Below are 14,257 nucleotides of genomic sequence, written 5' to 3'. Positions count from 1 at the left end.
AGAGAGAGAAGCAGACTCCTCACTGAGCAGGAAGCCCAACATGGAGCTTGATCCCAGGACCTGGAGATCATGACCTGAGCCAAAGGCAGACGCTCAACTGACGGAGCCACCCAGGAGCCTTGAGACTCATAATTTTCAAAACTAATTTGACCATAGAACCTTTTCTATATTAATGAAAACTGAGAGTCCAAAGAACTGTAGAACACATTTTGAGAAATGCTCACCTAGAGCCACAAGGTCACTGATGATTAGTTTTAATGTTTTAAATTTAAATAAGTCTGTATTAAATTACTAACAAAATTGGGTTGTTTGAAAAATTTTCCAAATGTGAATTCTTTCTGTGCATATAGCTTTTAAGACTGAATTCATAAACTAGATATACAGCTTGAGTCTAAAAAAAAAAAAAAAAAAAAACCATGTTACAAAAGTATTTGCCATAGGGCTTCTTTATATTTGCGCTCCTGATTTTCTTTCTTTCTTTCTTTCTTTCTTTCTTTCTTTCTTTCTTTCTTTCTTTCTTTCTTTCTTTCTTTCTTTCTGATAGTCACAGAGAGAGAGAGAGAGGCAGAGACACAGGCAGAGGGAGAAGCAGGCTCCATGCACCGGGAGCCCGATGTGGGATTCGATCCCGGGTCTCCAGGATCGCGCCCTGGGCCAAAGGCAGGCGCTAAACCGCTGCGCCACCCAGGGATCCCAACGCTCCTGATTTTCTTAAAACATGATTGACTAAATTATAATTTTTGTTCGTGCATTTTATTTATTTATTTATTTATTTATTTATTTATTTATTTATTAAGATTTTATTTATTTATTCGTGAGACACACACACACACACACACACACACACACAGAGGCAGAGACATAGGCTGAGGGAGAAGCAGGCTCCAGGCAGGACTTAATCCCAGGACTCTGAGATCACACCCTGAGCCAAAGGCAGACGCTCTACCACTGAGCCACCCAAGCGTCCCTGTTCATGCATATATCTAATAGCATGGCTAAAGGTGGTCCTTACTTAGTAGTATGATTAAATGTTAAATTGAAGTTTAAGGTGAAATGTGGTTTGTAAATAAACAATATAATAATTGCTCATAATCACTTTCATGTGTTTTGAGAGTAATTTAAACCCTTAAATGAGCAACTAAAAGTGATAATAATTATTGTTTAGTAAGCAAAGCAATAAAATGCAAACTAGTGAAAAGTAAAGAATATCAGAACAAATTGTAGTGGAGCACATTTTTTTTAGTATAATGATTTGCATTATGATGAAATGCATGAATATATAAATGGATAGTATGGCAATTGGTTATTCTCAGGCTTTTAACTGAGACTAAAATTTTAGTTTTAATCTCATCTGAAGATTCCTTGTGAACCATTAATTTGAAATTTGTATCAATAAATATATAAATGTTCTCATTTTTAGTATAAAGTAACTAAAATTTAGATGTAATTTTTATTGTAGCCAATAATAGAAATATCAAAAAATTTCATTTCAGTTTAGTGGGAAAAAGTCATCTATAGTATGTCTCTAAGCATGGGCTATTTATAATACATAGTGTGATTGCTTTTGGAATTTTTTGTGTTAGATGACCATTGCTGATTGTTTTCAGTTGTTAATGGATAAACCAGGAATCTATCCTTAAGCAGTTGCCCTCAGTAGGGTTTTTGCAATTCTGCTTCTGAGCCTCTTGGCTTTACTGAAGGGTGTGGATCCAAAAAAGACTTACAGTTCTTGTTTTATCAACTGTTATATTCTCCCTTTACTATGAATATTTTCAGTAAACTGAGGCCTGCCTTCTAAAAAAATGTTTACTTTCATGCATATCCCTTTTTATTCTGTATCAGCAGTTACATATGTAATTCTATGACTTACTTGGGAATGCCAAATTGTTCTAGGAAAGGCAGGGTCTCTGAAAGGAGGTGGGGGCCAGTAAATGAAAGCTTTTGTTTTAGTAGAAGTTTAGTATCAGAACATTATCAACAATTCTTCAGATTGTGAAGGAGGAACCTGCACTAGGAGTACCAGCTAAGTATCAAAAGAAAATTCTGGAGGAACTCAGCTTGATACAGTAAGAGAAGAGAATTGGGTGTAAAAAAAAATGTTCTTGTCCACATTCAGGGAAAAAAATTTAACTTGCAATTTGTCAAGCTTGACTCCTAAGATTTTAGATAAGGAGAAGCAAGGAAACAATTTGTTGAATTGATGGTCTTGGGTTAGATGTCTATTTTATGTTCTAGTAATTAGCTAAAATTTAGGATTTTATATCCTCATACTTTCCACTGTGTGTAGGAGATTAGTACTAAAAGAGACTTGCTGAGATGATTAAATTTGAGAAACTGTACTTCCTTCATTAGGAGTTTTGAAAGCAGGGCGCCTGGGTGGCTCATTCATATAGTGTCTGCCTTTGTTTCAGGTCCTGATCCCAGGGTCTTGGGATCAAGTCCTGCTCCTTGCTCTGTGGGGAGCCTGCTTCTCCCTCTGCACCTCTCTCTCATGAATAAAGAAATAAAAATCTTTATTAAAAAAAAAGTTTTGAAAGCAGAACTTATTTTTCCATCTCAAGTGTTCAGTGTTCAGGAATCTGGTCAATACTTGCCCAGAAATTTAACATAATCAATTTTAATTCTCCTATTCTGCCTTTCTTCTTTCTTTCCTTTCTTTTCCTTCTTTCCTTTTCTTCCTTCCTCCTCCCTGCCTGCCTCCCTCCCTCCCTTCTTCCCTTCTTTCTTTTCCTTGTGTCTTCTGTGATCAGCTCAGGGATGGGAGCAGTGGGAACAATCGTAGAAGCCTTAATTCAGGCCTGATTTCCCTTGGGCCCCAACATGTTGTCCAGGCAGATGCAGAAGAAAGTGAGCAAAGACTTTTACACATAGGCTCTGCTAACATTAATTGCTTATTTAAACAATTGTTTTGGATTTTAGATCAACACAACTGCTGATGAAAAGGACCCTTCAAATCCCTTCCGTTTCCCAAATATTGGCGTGGAGAAGTTTCTGGAATTGAATTCTGAACAGAATCATGATGACTACTGTTTGGCCTATGTTTTCACAGACCGTGATTTTGATGATGGTGTTCTTGGTCTGGCTTGGGTTGGAGCACCTTCAGGTAGTTTATCTATGTCTTGGCTTAATATTTTTGAAACAAAAAGTAATTTTCACGGGACATTGAATTTTACAAAAGTATAGTATAAACTGATGCCTGTACAATATCTTAATTTAAAGAGCTTGAGTTAGGCAAGAGTCACAATCATAATATAAGTAGAAAAATAGAATAGCCTTTTATTTTGAAAAGAGTACTAACAGGGAGATAGCCTGATGTTTGGTACATTCACTGTCTGAAATAATTTTATGAGAAAAAAAGGTACTAATTTCTGAAAACAAAAATGAAATACTAATTTTTTCATAAAAGTTAATATTATTAATTTTAAAAATCTTTTTTTCTGGGAAAGAGGCCTTAGAATTACAAGGGGAAAATTAGTTTTTGCTTCTGTTCTTCAATGACATAGAGAGCAGAGAAACTCCAGTCAGAAGCAGTAGATAGAAAAGAAAGACTGCCCTTATTATTATTTTATTTATGGCTTTTATTTTAACAAAAGGTAAGTGTTGCCTGACATGAGATGTAAACAGGAGGGCCTAGTACCCACAGCTCTGCTAACCTCACCACCTGAACCCACAATCTGCAGGGGTCTCTCTGCCTTAACAATGAAAACTACTGTCACTAAGAAAGCTGGGATAGGATAAATCCCCTTCCCATTACAGTGGAGGTAGAAGGTATGTAATTTATAGTCTAATAAATTAGGGGGCCTAATTTAGAAAAATACAAATTTATTAATTGAAAGATTGAGTAGAAACAATCCCAGACTCTCTGAATAATAATTTTGCCATATAGAGTTTGTTCTGTCATCTTTTGAGCTATATATGATCTCTTCTGATATATCATTTCTGTCTTTTTAAAGAATTAACTTCTGCTTTATGCAGGGTAAGGGAACCTTTTCTATCCCATTCCTATTCTTTAATTAGCTTATTGTTTGATTTGTGTTGTGTATTTTAACATCTTAAGTAGTACTGTATTTTAGCTCTTATAGTTCTTGCTTATTTTTTAAGCCAGTGATGAATATTCCTTTTACAATTTTCAAAGCTTCTTTTATTATTCTTCCACATTTTCATGATGTCATTAATGTGCAAGATTTTGTCATGAACTGTATACATTATAGTATAATATTTTTGGAGATTTATGTTTGTCTCTTATGTTCATCTGTCCTGGTTTTGATACTTGCATTGTTAGCAGATTGTATAATCAGTCTTTCCTATGGTAATTTCACATGTTTTATAACTTTTATATTCTGAAATTTCTTTTTCCCTTCTTGTGCAAGTTGGATGATTCAGGATGCCTGGGTGGCTCAGCGGTTGAGCCTCTGCCGTGGGCTCAGGGCATGATCCCTGTCTGGGGATTGAATCCCACATCAGGTTCCCTGCAGGAAGCCTGCTTCTCTCTCTGTGTCTCGGCCTCTCTCTCTGTGTGTCTCTCATGAATAAATAAATAAAATCTAGAAGAAAAAAAAAGGAAAGATAAAACATTAAAAAAATAAGTTGGATGATTTATTACAAAGTTTATTATTCTACTTATTCAGTAGTAAGTAATGTGAAAATTCAAGGATTCACTTGGGTTTTTTTTTGTAATGTACCGTTAATAATAGTAATTTGCTATATTATTATCAATTACTATTGATATAGTAAATTACCACTAATATATTCTCAAAGTATGCTCCTTAGACTAGCTGCATCAGCCTCACCTGGGAACTTGTTAGAAATATAAATTCATTGGCTCCACCCAGGTCTACTGAATCAGAAACTAAGTGTGGAGCCCAGCAATCTTTGTTTGAACAAGTCTTCAGTGATTCTGATTTGCATTCAAGTTTGAGAACTACCATATTCATATTTTTTTCTCTAAGGAAACTTACTCATGGCTCCTGGGCAAGTAATTGGATGGTTTTAAACCAGAAACCATTTTATGTTCTCAGTTCCAGACTTTTATTCATTAAGATATAATGCTCTTGAAATCTTCATATAGTTTCATGTCTATAGATACAAAAGTAGACTGTATTTTTAGGATAATTTTAGATTCACAGAAGAATTGAGCAAATAGTATAAAGAGTTCCTATATACTGCTCCCACCCCCATACATATTAACAGCTTACATTAGTACGGTGCATTTGTTATAGTTAACAAACATGTTTCATTATTGTTAACTGAAGTCCATAGTTGATTCATGTATTTTAGTTTTTAATCTAAGGTCTCTTTTTTGTTCTAGGATCTTATAGATCCTATTACATTTAGTTGTCATTTTGTTTTTTTTAGTCTTTTCTTGGCTATTATAGTTTCTTGGACTTTTTTTTTTTTTTTTTTTTTTTTTTGATGACTGACAGTTTTAAGGAGTACTGGTCAGGTATCTTGTGGGATGCCCTTCTGTTACAGTCTGATGTTTTTCTGATGATTAAACTAGGGTAATGGGTTTAAAGGACAATTAGTTTTTATATCTAGTTATTTTGATATTTGGACCACCATTTATGATACTGCTCATTTTATTGAACAGCAGTGGGCAAAAGTTTGGATTGAAAGTGGGACACAGAAGTTGTATTTTTGTCATAGGTTCTTCATCAGATCCCCTTTTCCTTTAATCTGTGTTAAACCCCCAGCTCCAGTTCTTAGAAGCTTTTTTCCAAGAGCAGTTGGGAAGGGGCTAGGGAGGGACAGAAGAATGGGGACCAGAGTAGAAAAGAGAAGGGATCTTTGTCTTTTTGATTCAACGTTTTCTAGTATAAGGTGATCATTTTAACATGACATTGACAATTTTGTTCTCTTCCCTTTGTCCTTTGACTACCTGAATTGTTTTATATTTGACATTGTATTTTTTTATTTTTAGAAATTAAAAATTTTTTCCAGTTTGACAAAAAGTTTTTAAAAATTTATTTAAATTGAATTAATTAACATAATTATTACTGGTTTCAGAGGTAGTGGTCTTATGTAATACCCCAGTGCTCATTACATCACGTGCCCTCCTGTATTTTTTTTTTTTTAAGATTTTTATTTATTTGAGGGGGAGAGAGAGTATATGAGAGAGCACGAGCAGAATGAGGGGCAGAGGGAAAGGGAGAAACCCAAAACAGGGCTCCATCCCAGGACCCTGAAATCATGACCCAAGCTGAAGGCAGATGCTTAACTGACTGAGCCACCCAGGTACCCTACATTGTATTTTTTTTTATAAGGAAAAATATATATTTGGTTTTGTTTATTATTTCAGTACCCTTCTGAGATTTTGGTGTTAACCTCCTCCAATCTAGAAGGGAGGAAACTTGGGTTTCAAGACTTTGTGACCAACCCAGGCTCACACAGAACCCAGAGTCTGGACCTTCTGACTCAGGTTTAGCAGATTTGGTAGTTATTTTACTAAGTATTATATACTTTAATATTCTAGCTTTCTCTAAGACATTTCTGATAAGAAGTTAAAATGTTTCCTGCATCTTAGTAGTTCTGTATTACTGGAATCTTTTTTTTTTTTTTTAAAGAGCGAGGAGTTATAAAAGTACTATTTAATATTTAAACATTGTTTTGGGTAGTTGTCATGACATAATGGGGAAGAGCACTGGTTTGGGAGCTGGGAGACTAGCTTCCTGTCTCTTCTGTCTCTATAAATATAGGTAAATCATTTTGCTTCACCGTGTTTATTTTTCACTGTAATTTCTTCTCTTGTCCTTTCTTTAAGACTGTAAAATTCTACCTGTAAATCTTAGTAATGCATATGATTATCTTATTAAAAAGTACCATTTCATAGCTGATCTGTTTTTCTTATGGTCTGTTACTGCTTCTTAATTTTTTCATTTTTATTTGGCTTAATTTTGATTTTGTTTTATTTAGCTTAGTTTAATTTAATTCTGCAGATATTTTACTAGGTGGTGGGAAGGATTTTGTTGTGATGTTAATTTTCACAGAATATTACTCAAATTATTAGCTGTAGTTTTCACTGACTCTTAAGCTGGGAAAAGCAGTGAAAGTTGAAACATTTGAATCGGAGGTTTCTTGTCTTTAAGTCTTCTTACAATACTTTTTATTCTTATTTAATATCATACTGAAGTTGGGTATTGCCTTGGGTTTCTTTAATCAGGAAAACCATACCTCCTGCCCAACTCCATTATAAGTGGAAACAATTAGTGAACGGGGCTGGCTTGGAGGCTCCCATTTAAAATTATACAGAGATTAAAGATAGTCAAAAAAAGGGGAGTCTGGTCTTCGAAACAAAGTTAGGATATGAATTTGGAAAAACAGAAGAGACTATGTTCATTAGTCTCTTATCATTTAGTTTAGAGACTGAAACATTGATTCTGTAATGTCCTTATATTAAATAATAATCTTAATTTTAAATTACTTGTGGCACCCTTCTAATGTGCCTTTTGAGAGGGGCCAGTATTTTAAAAAAATATATTAAGGTACATTTTGTTCATATATTATCCTTCTTAATGTTATCCTAATGAACATAGTCTCATTTGGGGCAGGCTACCAAGTAAGGCTAGCTCTGGAATTCATCTCCATAGTTAATCCTAAACAATTCAATATTCCTCTGACCATTTGTGAAGAACATTTTTGAGACATTTTATTTGTTAGCAATAGTCTTTTCTGTTTTTCTTAGTTTAGAAATTTTAGTTTGATTTTACATATTAGGATTTAAACAGAACTCAATACAGGGTTCTCAAGGTAACCCACAGCCTGTCAGATTCTTAACATGTCGTTTAAAAGTCTAATTCTAAGGCTGGGATAATCACATCATTAGAATATTACAACAGGGCATTTAATATTGGCGTTTTATGTAGGTCTGGATTGTTCTGTGCAGGATGTTTGACATCTCTGGTCCCTCTCTATTACTTGTGAGTAATATTCTTCAGACATGAAAGACAAAGAAATGCCCTAGGACATTTCCTAATAACTTGTCAGGGAGTGTTACTATTGTCTGTTCAAAATTACTGCTTAGATTAATATTGCATGATAAGGTTTAGGGGTTTAGGCCTGCTCACATCAAAACTGTATTTGTGGACTCTGTCACAGTATTACCTTGTAGTTTTTCTAATTTGGGGGATGGGGTAGGGGTATGTTTTAAAGTGGAGGAGTGATATTCTGTGACTTTAGCTCTCAGGATGTACTGTAGTTAAAAAAATGCTTTTACTTAAGTCATTATACTTTTTTGTCGGTTATTGAGCCATCCATCCATCAATAATAGCTTTTAATTCAGATTAATAAATTTTTACCCTTCTCATTATTCACAGTTTGTTTTGCAATGATGACTATATGCAGTAAAATTTTAAATGGTATAACATAAAGCAATTACTGAACTGAAGCTATGGTTTAGCTATAGGTATATGTCATATCACTGATAGATTTTCTGGCACATCAGAACTACTTGCAGTGTTTTGTAAAAATAAGCTGTAACTGAGCACTGGGTAATGTATGGAATTGTTGAATCACTTTATTGTACACCTGAAACTAATATAACACTGTATGTTAACTGTATTGGAATTAAAACAAAAAACAGTGCACTACTGCCAAAAAAAATATTAAATCATAACTTCTAAAATTAAATATAGTATTTTATGTCTTCTGTATAATTGGTTATTTTAACATATGTTATTAGTTTGTAACAAATATTAGAGTTTTCTTTAAGTGATAGTTAAAACCAAAAGCATTTTTTACTAACATATTAAATAAGATGTGAATTATAAGGAGTATATTTCAGTAGAGTACATACAGATTTATGTCTGATTTTCCTTTAAGCTAGATAGACCTTAAAAATACAGAAAAATATATAATCAAAGTTTTTAATACATGCTATTTATTTTTTCTTTTTTTAACTGATAAAGATTTACAGTGTGGAGCCTTCTATGCTTAACTCAAGTTTCACAGTACTGCATTGGACCAATTTGCATATGACAAATCTTCACTAAGGCAGGATATTGATTTATTATTTGTTTAAAACTATAATATGTAGACCATAATTATTACATTCAGAATGCTTATTCATATCTTTTCTAGTTTCTAGAAATAGTGATACAGTTCTTAGGACTCCTCTCCAAAAGTAGAAGTAGCATAAGAAAATATATTAATTATTCATGAATCATTTGCTGTTTTTTTTCCTGTTCCGTTTTCTTTTAGAAAAGGTAGTAACTTCTGAATATAATAAAGGTTCTCCATCTTTTTCTGGTTAAAATCTGCATATGGCTCAGTTTTTCAGTTTACTGCAGAGCTTGTTATTTTAGCTTCCAAATTCATAATGGTAATTCAAATTTCTGTTAAATTTACTTTAACAGGGCAGCAATTGTAGTGTCATGCCATTCTTGCAAATCTGTTTTGAAATTGCCTTCTATTATATGCTTTATCTGGGATTATAAACATTGGATTTTTTTAATGGTTTAATAATTTGGTTGTAACTTTGCATTATAGAAAGCTAACTTGAAATAATTTGATCATTTATTAGACTGTCCTAACATTTGAGTGTATTTTATTTTTTTATTCTTTTATATTTTAAGATTTTATTTACTTATTCATGAGAGGCACAGAGAGAGGCCGAGAGAGAGAGGTAGAGACAGGAGAAGCAGGCTTCATGCAAGGAGCCCCATATGGGACTCGATCCCTGGACTCTCGGATCACACCCTGAGCCGAAGGCAAACGCTCAACTGCTGAGCCACCCAGGTGTCCCTTGATTGTATTTTAATAAAAAAATAAGAGAGAAACCTTTTATATGTGAATGTAAACTAAAGAATTCTCACTAAAAGTCTTTAACAGAGTTATTAAAAGAACTATGTTCTTCTCAATACAGTGTACGTATAGACATAGATTGGCCAGCCAGTTTCTGATTTTCCCAGTGTTCTTTTTGAATTCCTTATATTAACTGCCTTTAGATGTATTAGTATTTTCATTTTGGTATTGGGCTTTAAAGTTCCTATTATTGAACAGGTGAACTACAAAGTGATTTAATAAGGTGTTTTTTTTTTTTTTAATTTGAAGGTATTCTCAAGACACATTGGAAAATTGTAATTCAGTCTTTTGAACTTATTTTGAAAAAGATTACAAACCTACTGAAAAGTTGCAGGAATAGTACAGTGAAATCCTGATAGATTAATCAGTCAACATTTTTCCACATTTGCTTTCTTCCCCTTCTATCCCACCCTCTATCCTTCGTTCTCTCTCACTCCTTTTTTTTGTCCAGTGGACATACTTCTTTTCTTTTCTTTTCCTCCCAGCTTTATTGAGGTATAACTGACAAATAAAATTGTGAGAAATTTCAAGTATACAACATAATGATTTGAAGTTCACCTACATTGTGAAAGGATTCCCCCACTAACACATACATCACCTTACATATTTATTTGTTTTTGGTGAGATTTTTTTTCAGTTCTACTCTCTTTGCAAATTTCATTTGTATAATACAATGTTACTAACTATAGTCATTATGTTATACATTAGATACTTAGACCTTACTCATTTTATAACTGGAAATTCATACCCTTTTACAAATCTTACCCTATCCCTCCCACTTTCTCATCAGCCCCTGGAAACTGTAATTCTTTTCTTTAAAAAAAAAAAAAAATGTATATTGCCTGTCAAGATAGTGAATCACATACTCCTGAGCATTACTACTATTATTTGTACAAGTGACTTCCTCAGAATCTACTCAAGAATATTTTGTTCCACTTTCATTTAAATTAAGCTGGCTTTTTTGTTTGTTTGTTTAAAGATTTTATTTATTCATGAAAGACACAGAGACATAGGTAGAGGGAGAGGCTGGCTCTGTGCAAGGAGCCCGATGTGGGACTCGAACCAGGATCCTGGGATCACGCCCTGAACCGAAGGCAGATGCTCAACTACTGAGCCACCCAGGTGTCCCTAAGTTGTTTTTTTTTTTTTAAATGAGAAGGTATAGGTTTTGACAGTATAAATATGGATGTATTCAAATTTAGCAGAAACTTAAATATTTGTATTGATAAATTAATGAGAGAAAAAATTGGGAAATATTTCAATCATGAAGAACATTTTCTGAAGAGCCTTATATTAAGTCCTGGGAGTTTCTTTATGTGTACCATTAAAACTTCTATTTGAAATGTCTTCCTAACCTTGGACTAAAGAAACTTTTGAGTATTTGATATATGTAGGATATATAAAATATTTTAATTTAATATAGCATATATTAGAAAATTATTTTGGGAGTAAATAGATGCTAATTTAGCCATCTTTTATTTTGAATTAGGAAGCTCTGGAGGAATATGTGAAAAAAGTAAGCTATATTCAGATGGTAAGAAGAAGTCCTTAAACACTGGAATTATTACTGTTCAGAATTATGGATCTCATGTACCTCCCAAAGTCTCTCACATTACTTTTGCTCATGAAGTTGGACATAACTTTGGATCTCCAGTAAGTATTGCCTAATTATTAGATTTTTAAAAGTTATTAACTTTTATATTGAGTGATTTGTTTGTTTACATTGAAAACAAATACATATGGATGCTTAGTTGTTTTTTTTTTTTTTTCATTGAAATGTAGTTGACTGGCTAGTTTTTTTTTATATTAGAACACAGTAATGTACTTGACACTACTGAAAAGGAGGAAGATAGAATATTTGTGAGTTAAATGAAAAGAGTAAGCACAACAGTGCAGGATTCTATGAAGGCAAGGAATTTTGTCTGTTTAATCCCTTCTCTGCCTGCTAGTCCTAGAACAGTGCCTAGTACATGAGTCATTCAAATATCTGTTGAATGAGGATCACTTTTCATTGTCATTTTGCACAAATGTGAGCTGGGCCAGGGCAGGGGTGGGGGGAAGCAGAGGGAGCTGGAGAGAGAATCTTAAGCAGGCTCCACCCCCAGCATGAAGCCCCTGGTGGGGCTCTGTCTCAGGTCCCTGATGCTGTATTAGAAGGGAATTTACTCATCTTCACATACTTCAGTATACATCCCTAAAAAACTAGACCTTTTCTTAAATAACTATAAATGTGATTATGATACTTGACAAAATTAACAATTCTTTGGTGTCATTTAATACTTGGTCCATCATATTTTCAAGTGACCTAAGGATTAATGCACACAGAAATAGAAACTACTGAAGGATAGACTCTGTGATTCTGGTAGGGCTTATTAAAAAACAAACTTGGGAAAATATTTGACAACTATACGTAATTCGTTTTACCTGTACCATATCACTTGTAAAAAATGGAAATTTTTGTGAGTTTAGAAAAAGATTATATAGTTGGAGCTTAAAATCCTCAAATGTATTTCTCTGATTTTCTCCCAGTTTTTAAAATGGAAGTGCCATCTCACTAATTTGCATCTTCTTATAAGTCCCTATCAGAAATTGCTAGATAATTTTTTTTAAGATTTTATTTATTTGAGAGAGAGAGTGCATAAGCAGCAGGGAGGGGCAGAGGGAGAGGGAGAAGCTGAGGAGGGAGCCTGATTTGGAACTCTGTGCTAGGACCCTGGGATCATGACCTGAGCTGAAGGCAGATGCTTAACCAACTGAGCCACCTAGGCACTCAGAAATGGATAGATTATTATCAGTACTCTTGGATAAACCGTTCATTCATTTATTTATTTTTAAAGATTTTATCTAATTATTAACAAGAGGCACAGAGAGAAAGAGAGAGATATTGAGAGAGGCGCAGAGATACAGCTAGAGGGAGAAGCAGTCTCCCTGCAAGGAGCCCAATGCGGGACTTGATCCCAGATCCTGGAATCATGCCTTAAGCCAAAGGCAGATGCTCAACCGCTGTGCCACCCAGGCATCTCTTGGATAAACTATTTAAATAGTTTAATCTCTCTACCTCTTGAGTACTTTTGTGATCTTTTCATTTGTTTTGTACTTGAGCTTGATGTATTTTTTTTCTCACTAGAGGTTTAATATATACTTTGCAACAAATATATATTATGTGATCAGTTCCTTTTTTTTTTTTTTTAACTTGAGTGTGTGAGCCTGAGTAACAGGAGGGGGGGGAAGCAGACTCCCCACTGAGTGGGAAGACTGGCGCTGTCTGGGCCTGGCGCTGTCTGGGCTTGATCCCAGGATCCCAGGATCCCAGGATCATGACCTGAGTTGAAGACAGACACTTAACCTACTAAGCCACCCAGGCACCCACGTGGTGTGATCTGTTCTTTAAAAGAGTAACTGAAATTGTAGAGATGAGCAGAGAACTATTACTTATGGTCAGTTTGGTTTTTTTCCAACGGCAAGTGAATGTTTTTTCTCTCCAGTCCCCTTGATTCCAACACTTATTAGGGGAGTTGTAGTACCCTTCAGTTACTTCTCTATCCTTTAGGCTAGGGCCTCCCAAATTTTAATGTGCATACAAATTGCCAAGGATCTTAAAATACAGATTCCATTGAGGGGATGGCAAGTTCCTGCATTTATTATTTTAAGTAGGCTGCAGTGTGGGGCTTGAACTCTCAACCCTGAGATTAAGACCTGAGCTGAGATCAAGAGTTGGATGCTTAACTGACTGAGCCACCCAGGTGCCCCAGTTTCTGCATTTCTAAAACACTCCTAGGTGGTGCTGTAGCTGCCCCTGGTCTGCAGACCGCCCTTAGAGTAGGGAATCTAATCTGTTCTCTCTTCATTTCCTGTCTAATCTCTTCCCTACCCAGTTGCTAGAAATATTTTTTAATATATATTTATATAAAGATTTATTTATTTATTAATGATCGACAGAGAGAGAGAGAGAGAGAGAGAGAGAGAGAGAGGCAGAGACACAGGAGGAGGGAGAAGCAGGCTCCATGCCGGGAGCCCGACATGGGACTCGATCCCGGGACTCCAGGATCGTGCCCTAGGCCAAAGGCAGGCTCTAAACTGCTGAGCCACCCAGGGATCCCCTTTTTTAATATATTAATTTTGTATTACAGCTTTTTGTTTAATGGACAAGTTGGTTCACATTCTTTGCCTACCCTGCTTCTTTTCCTCATACTGACTACTTTTAATGACTGTACTATGCTCAATCATACCTCATTCTTCTATGCATATTGTTTACACTACCATATATCCATAGTAGTGCTTAGTAAGTATTTATAAATAATTTAATAGTAATAGCAGCCAGAACTATAAATTCCTGAGCCTGTCTCCCTTGACATCATTATCTGAAATCTGTCTTTATCTCTCCTGTTGTATATCTGTACTGTGTCAGGGTTACTTTCTCTCTGAGTGGTTCACACTATCTCTTATATTTTATTTTTCC

The 14,257-nt window shown here is 34.7% G+C and overlaps 1 protein-coding gene across 1 annotated transcript in view; it reads left to right on the top strand.

Annotated features, from left to right (window-relative positions):
* Positions 1–14,257, top strand: part of ADAM10 (ADAM metallopeptidase domain 10) — a 126,594-nt gene that overhangs the window by 86,036 nt on the left and 26,301 nt on the right. The window contains exons 8-9 of the mRNA XM_072808864.1: positions 2,920–3,103; positions 11,288–11,451. Of these exons, the coding sequence (XP_072664965.1) occupies positions 2,920–3,103; positions 11,288–11,451 (348 nt within the window). The remainder of the gene's footprint in view (positions 1–2,919; positions 3,104–11,287; positions 11,452–14,257) is intronic.

The sequence above is a fragment of the Canis lupus genome, chromosome 32, assembly GCF_048164855.1.
Source record: "Canis lupus baileyi chromosome 32, mCanLup2.hap1, whole genome shotgun sequence".
NCBI classification, from domain to species: Eukaryota; Metazoa; Chordata; class Mammalia; order Carnivora; family Canidae; genus Canis; species Canis lupus.
The sequence above is the reverse complement of the archived record's forward strand: the minus strand, read 5'-3'. Positions and strand labels throughout refer to the sequence as shown.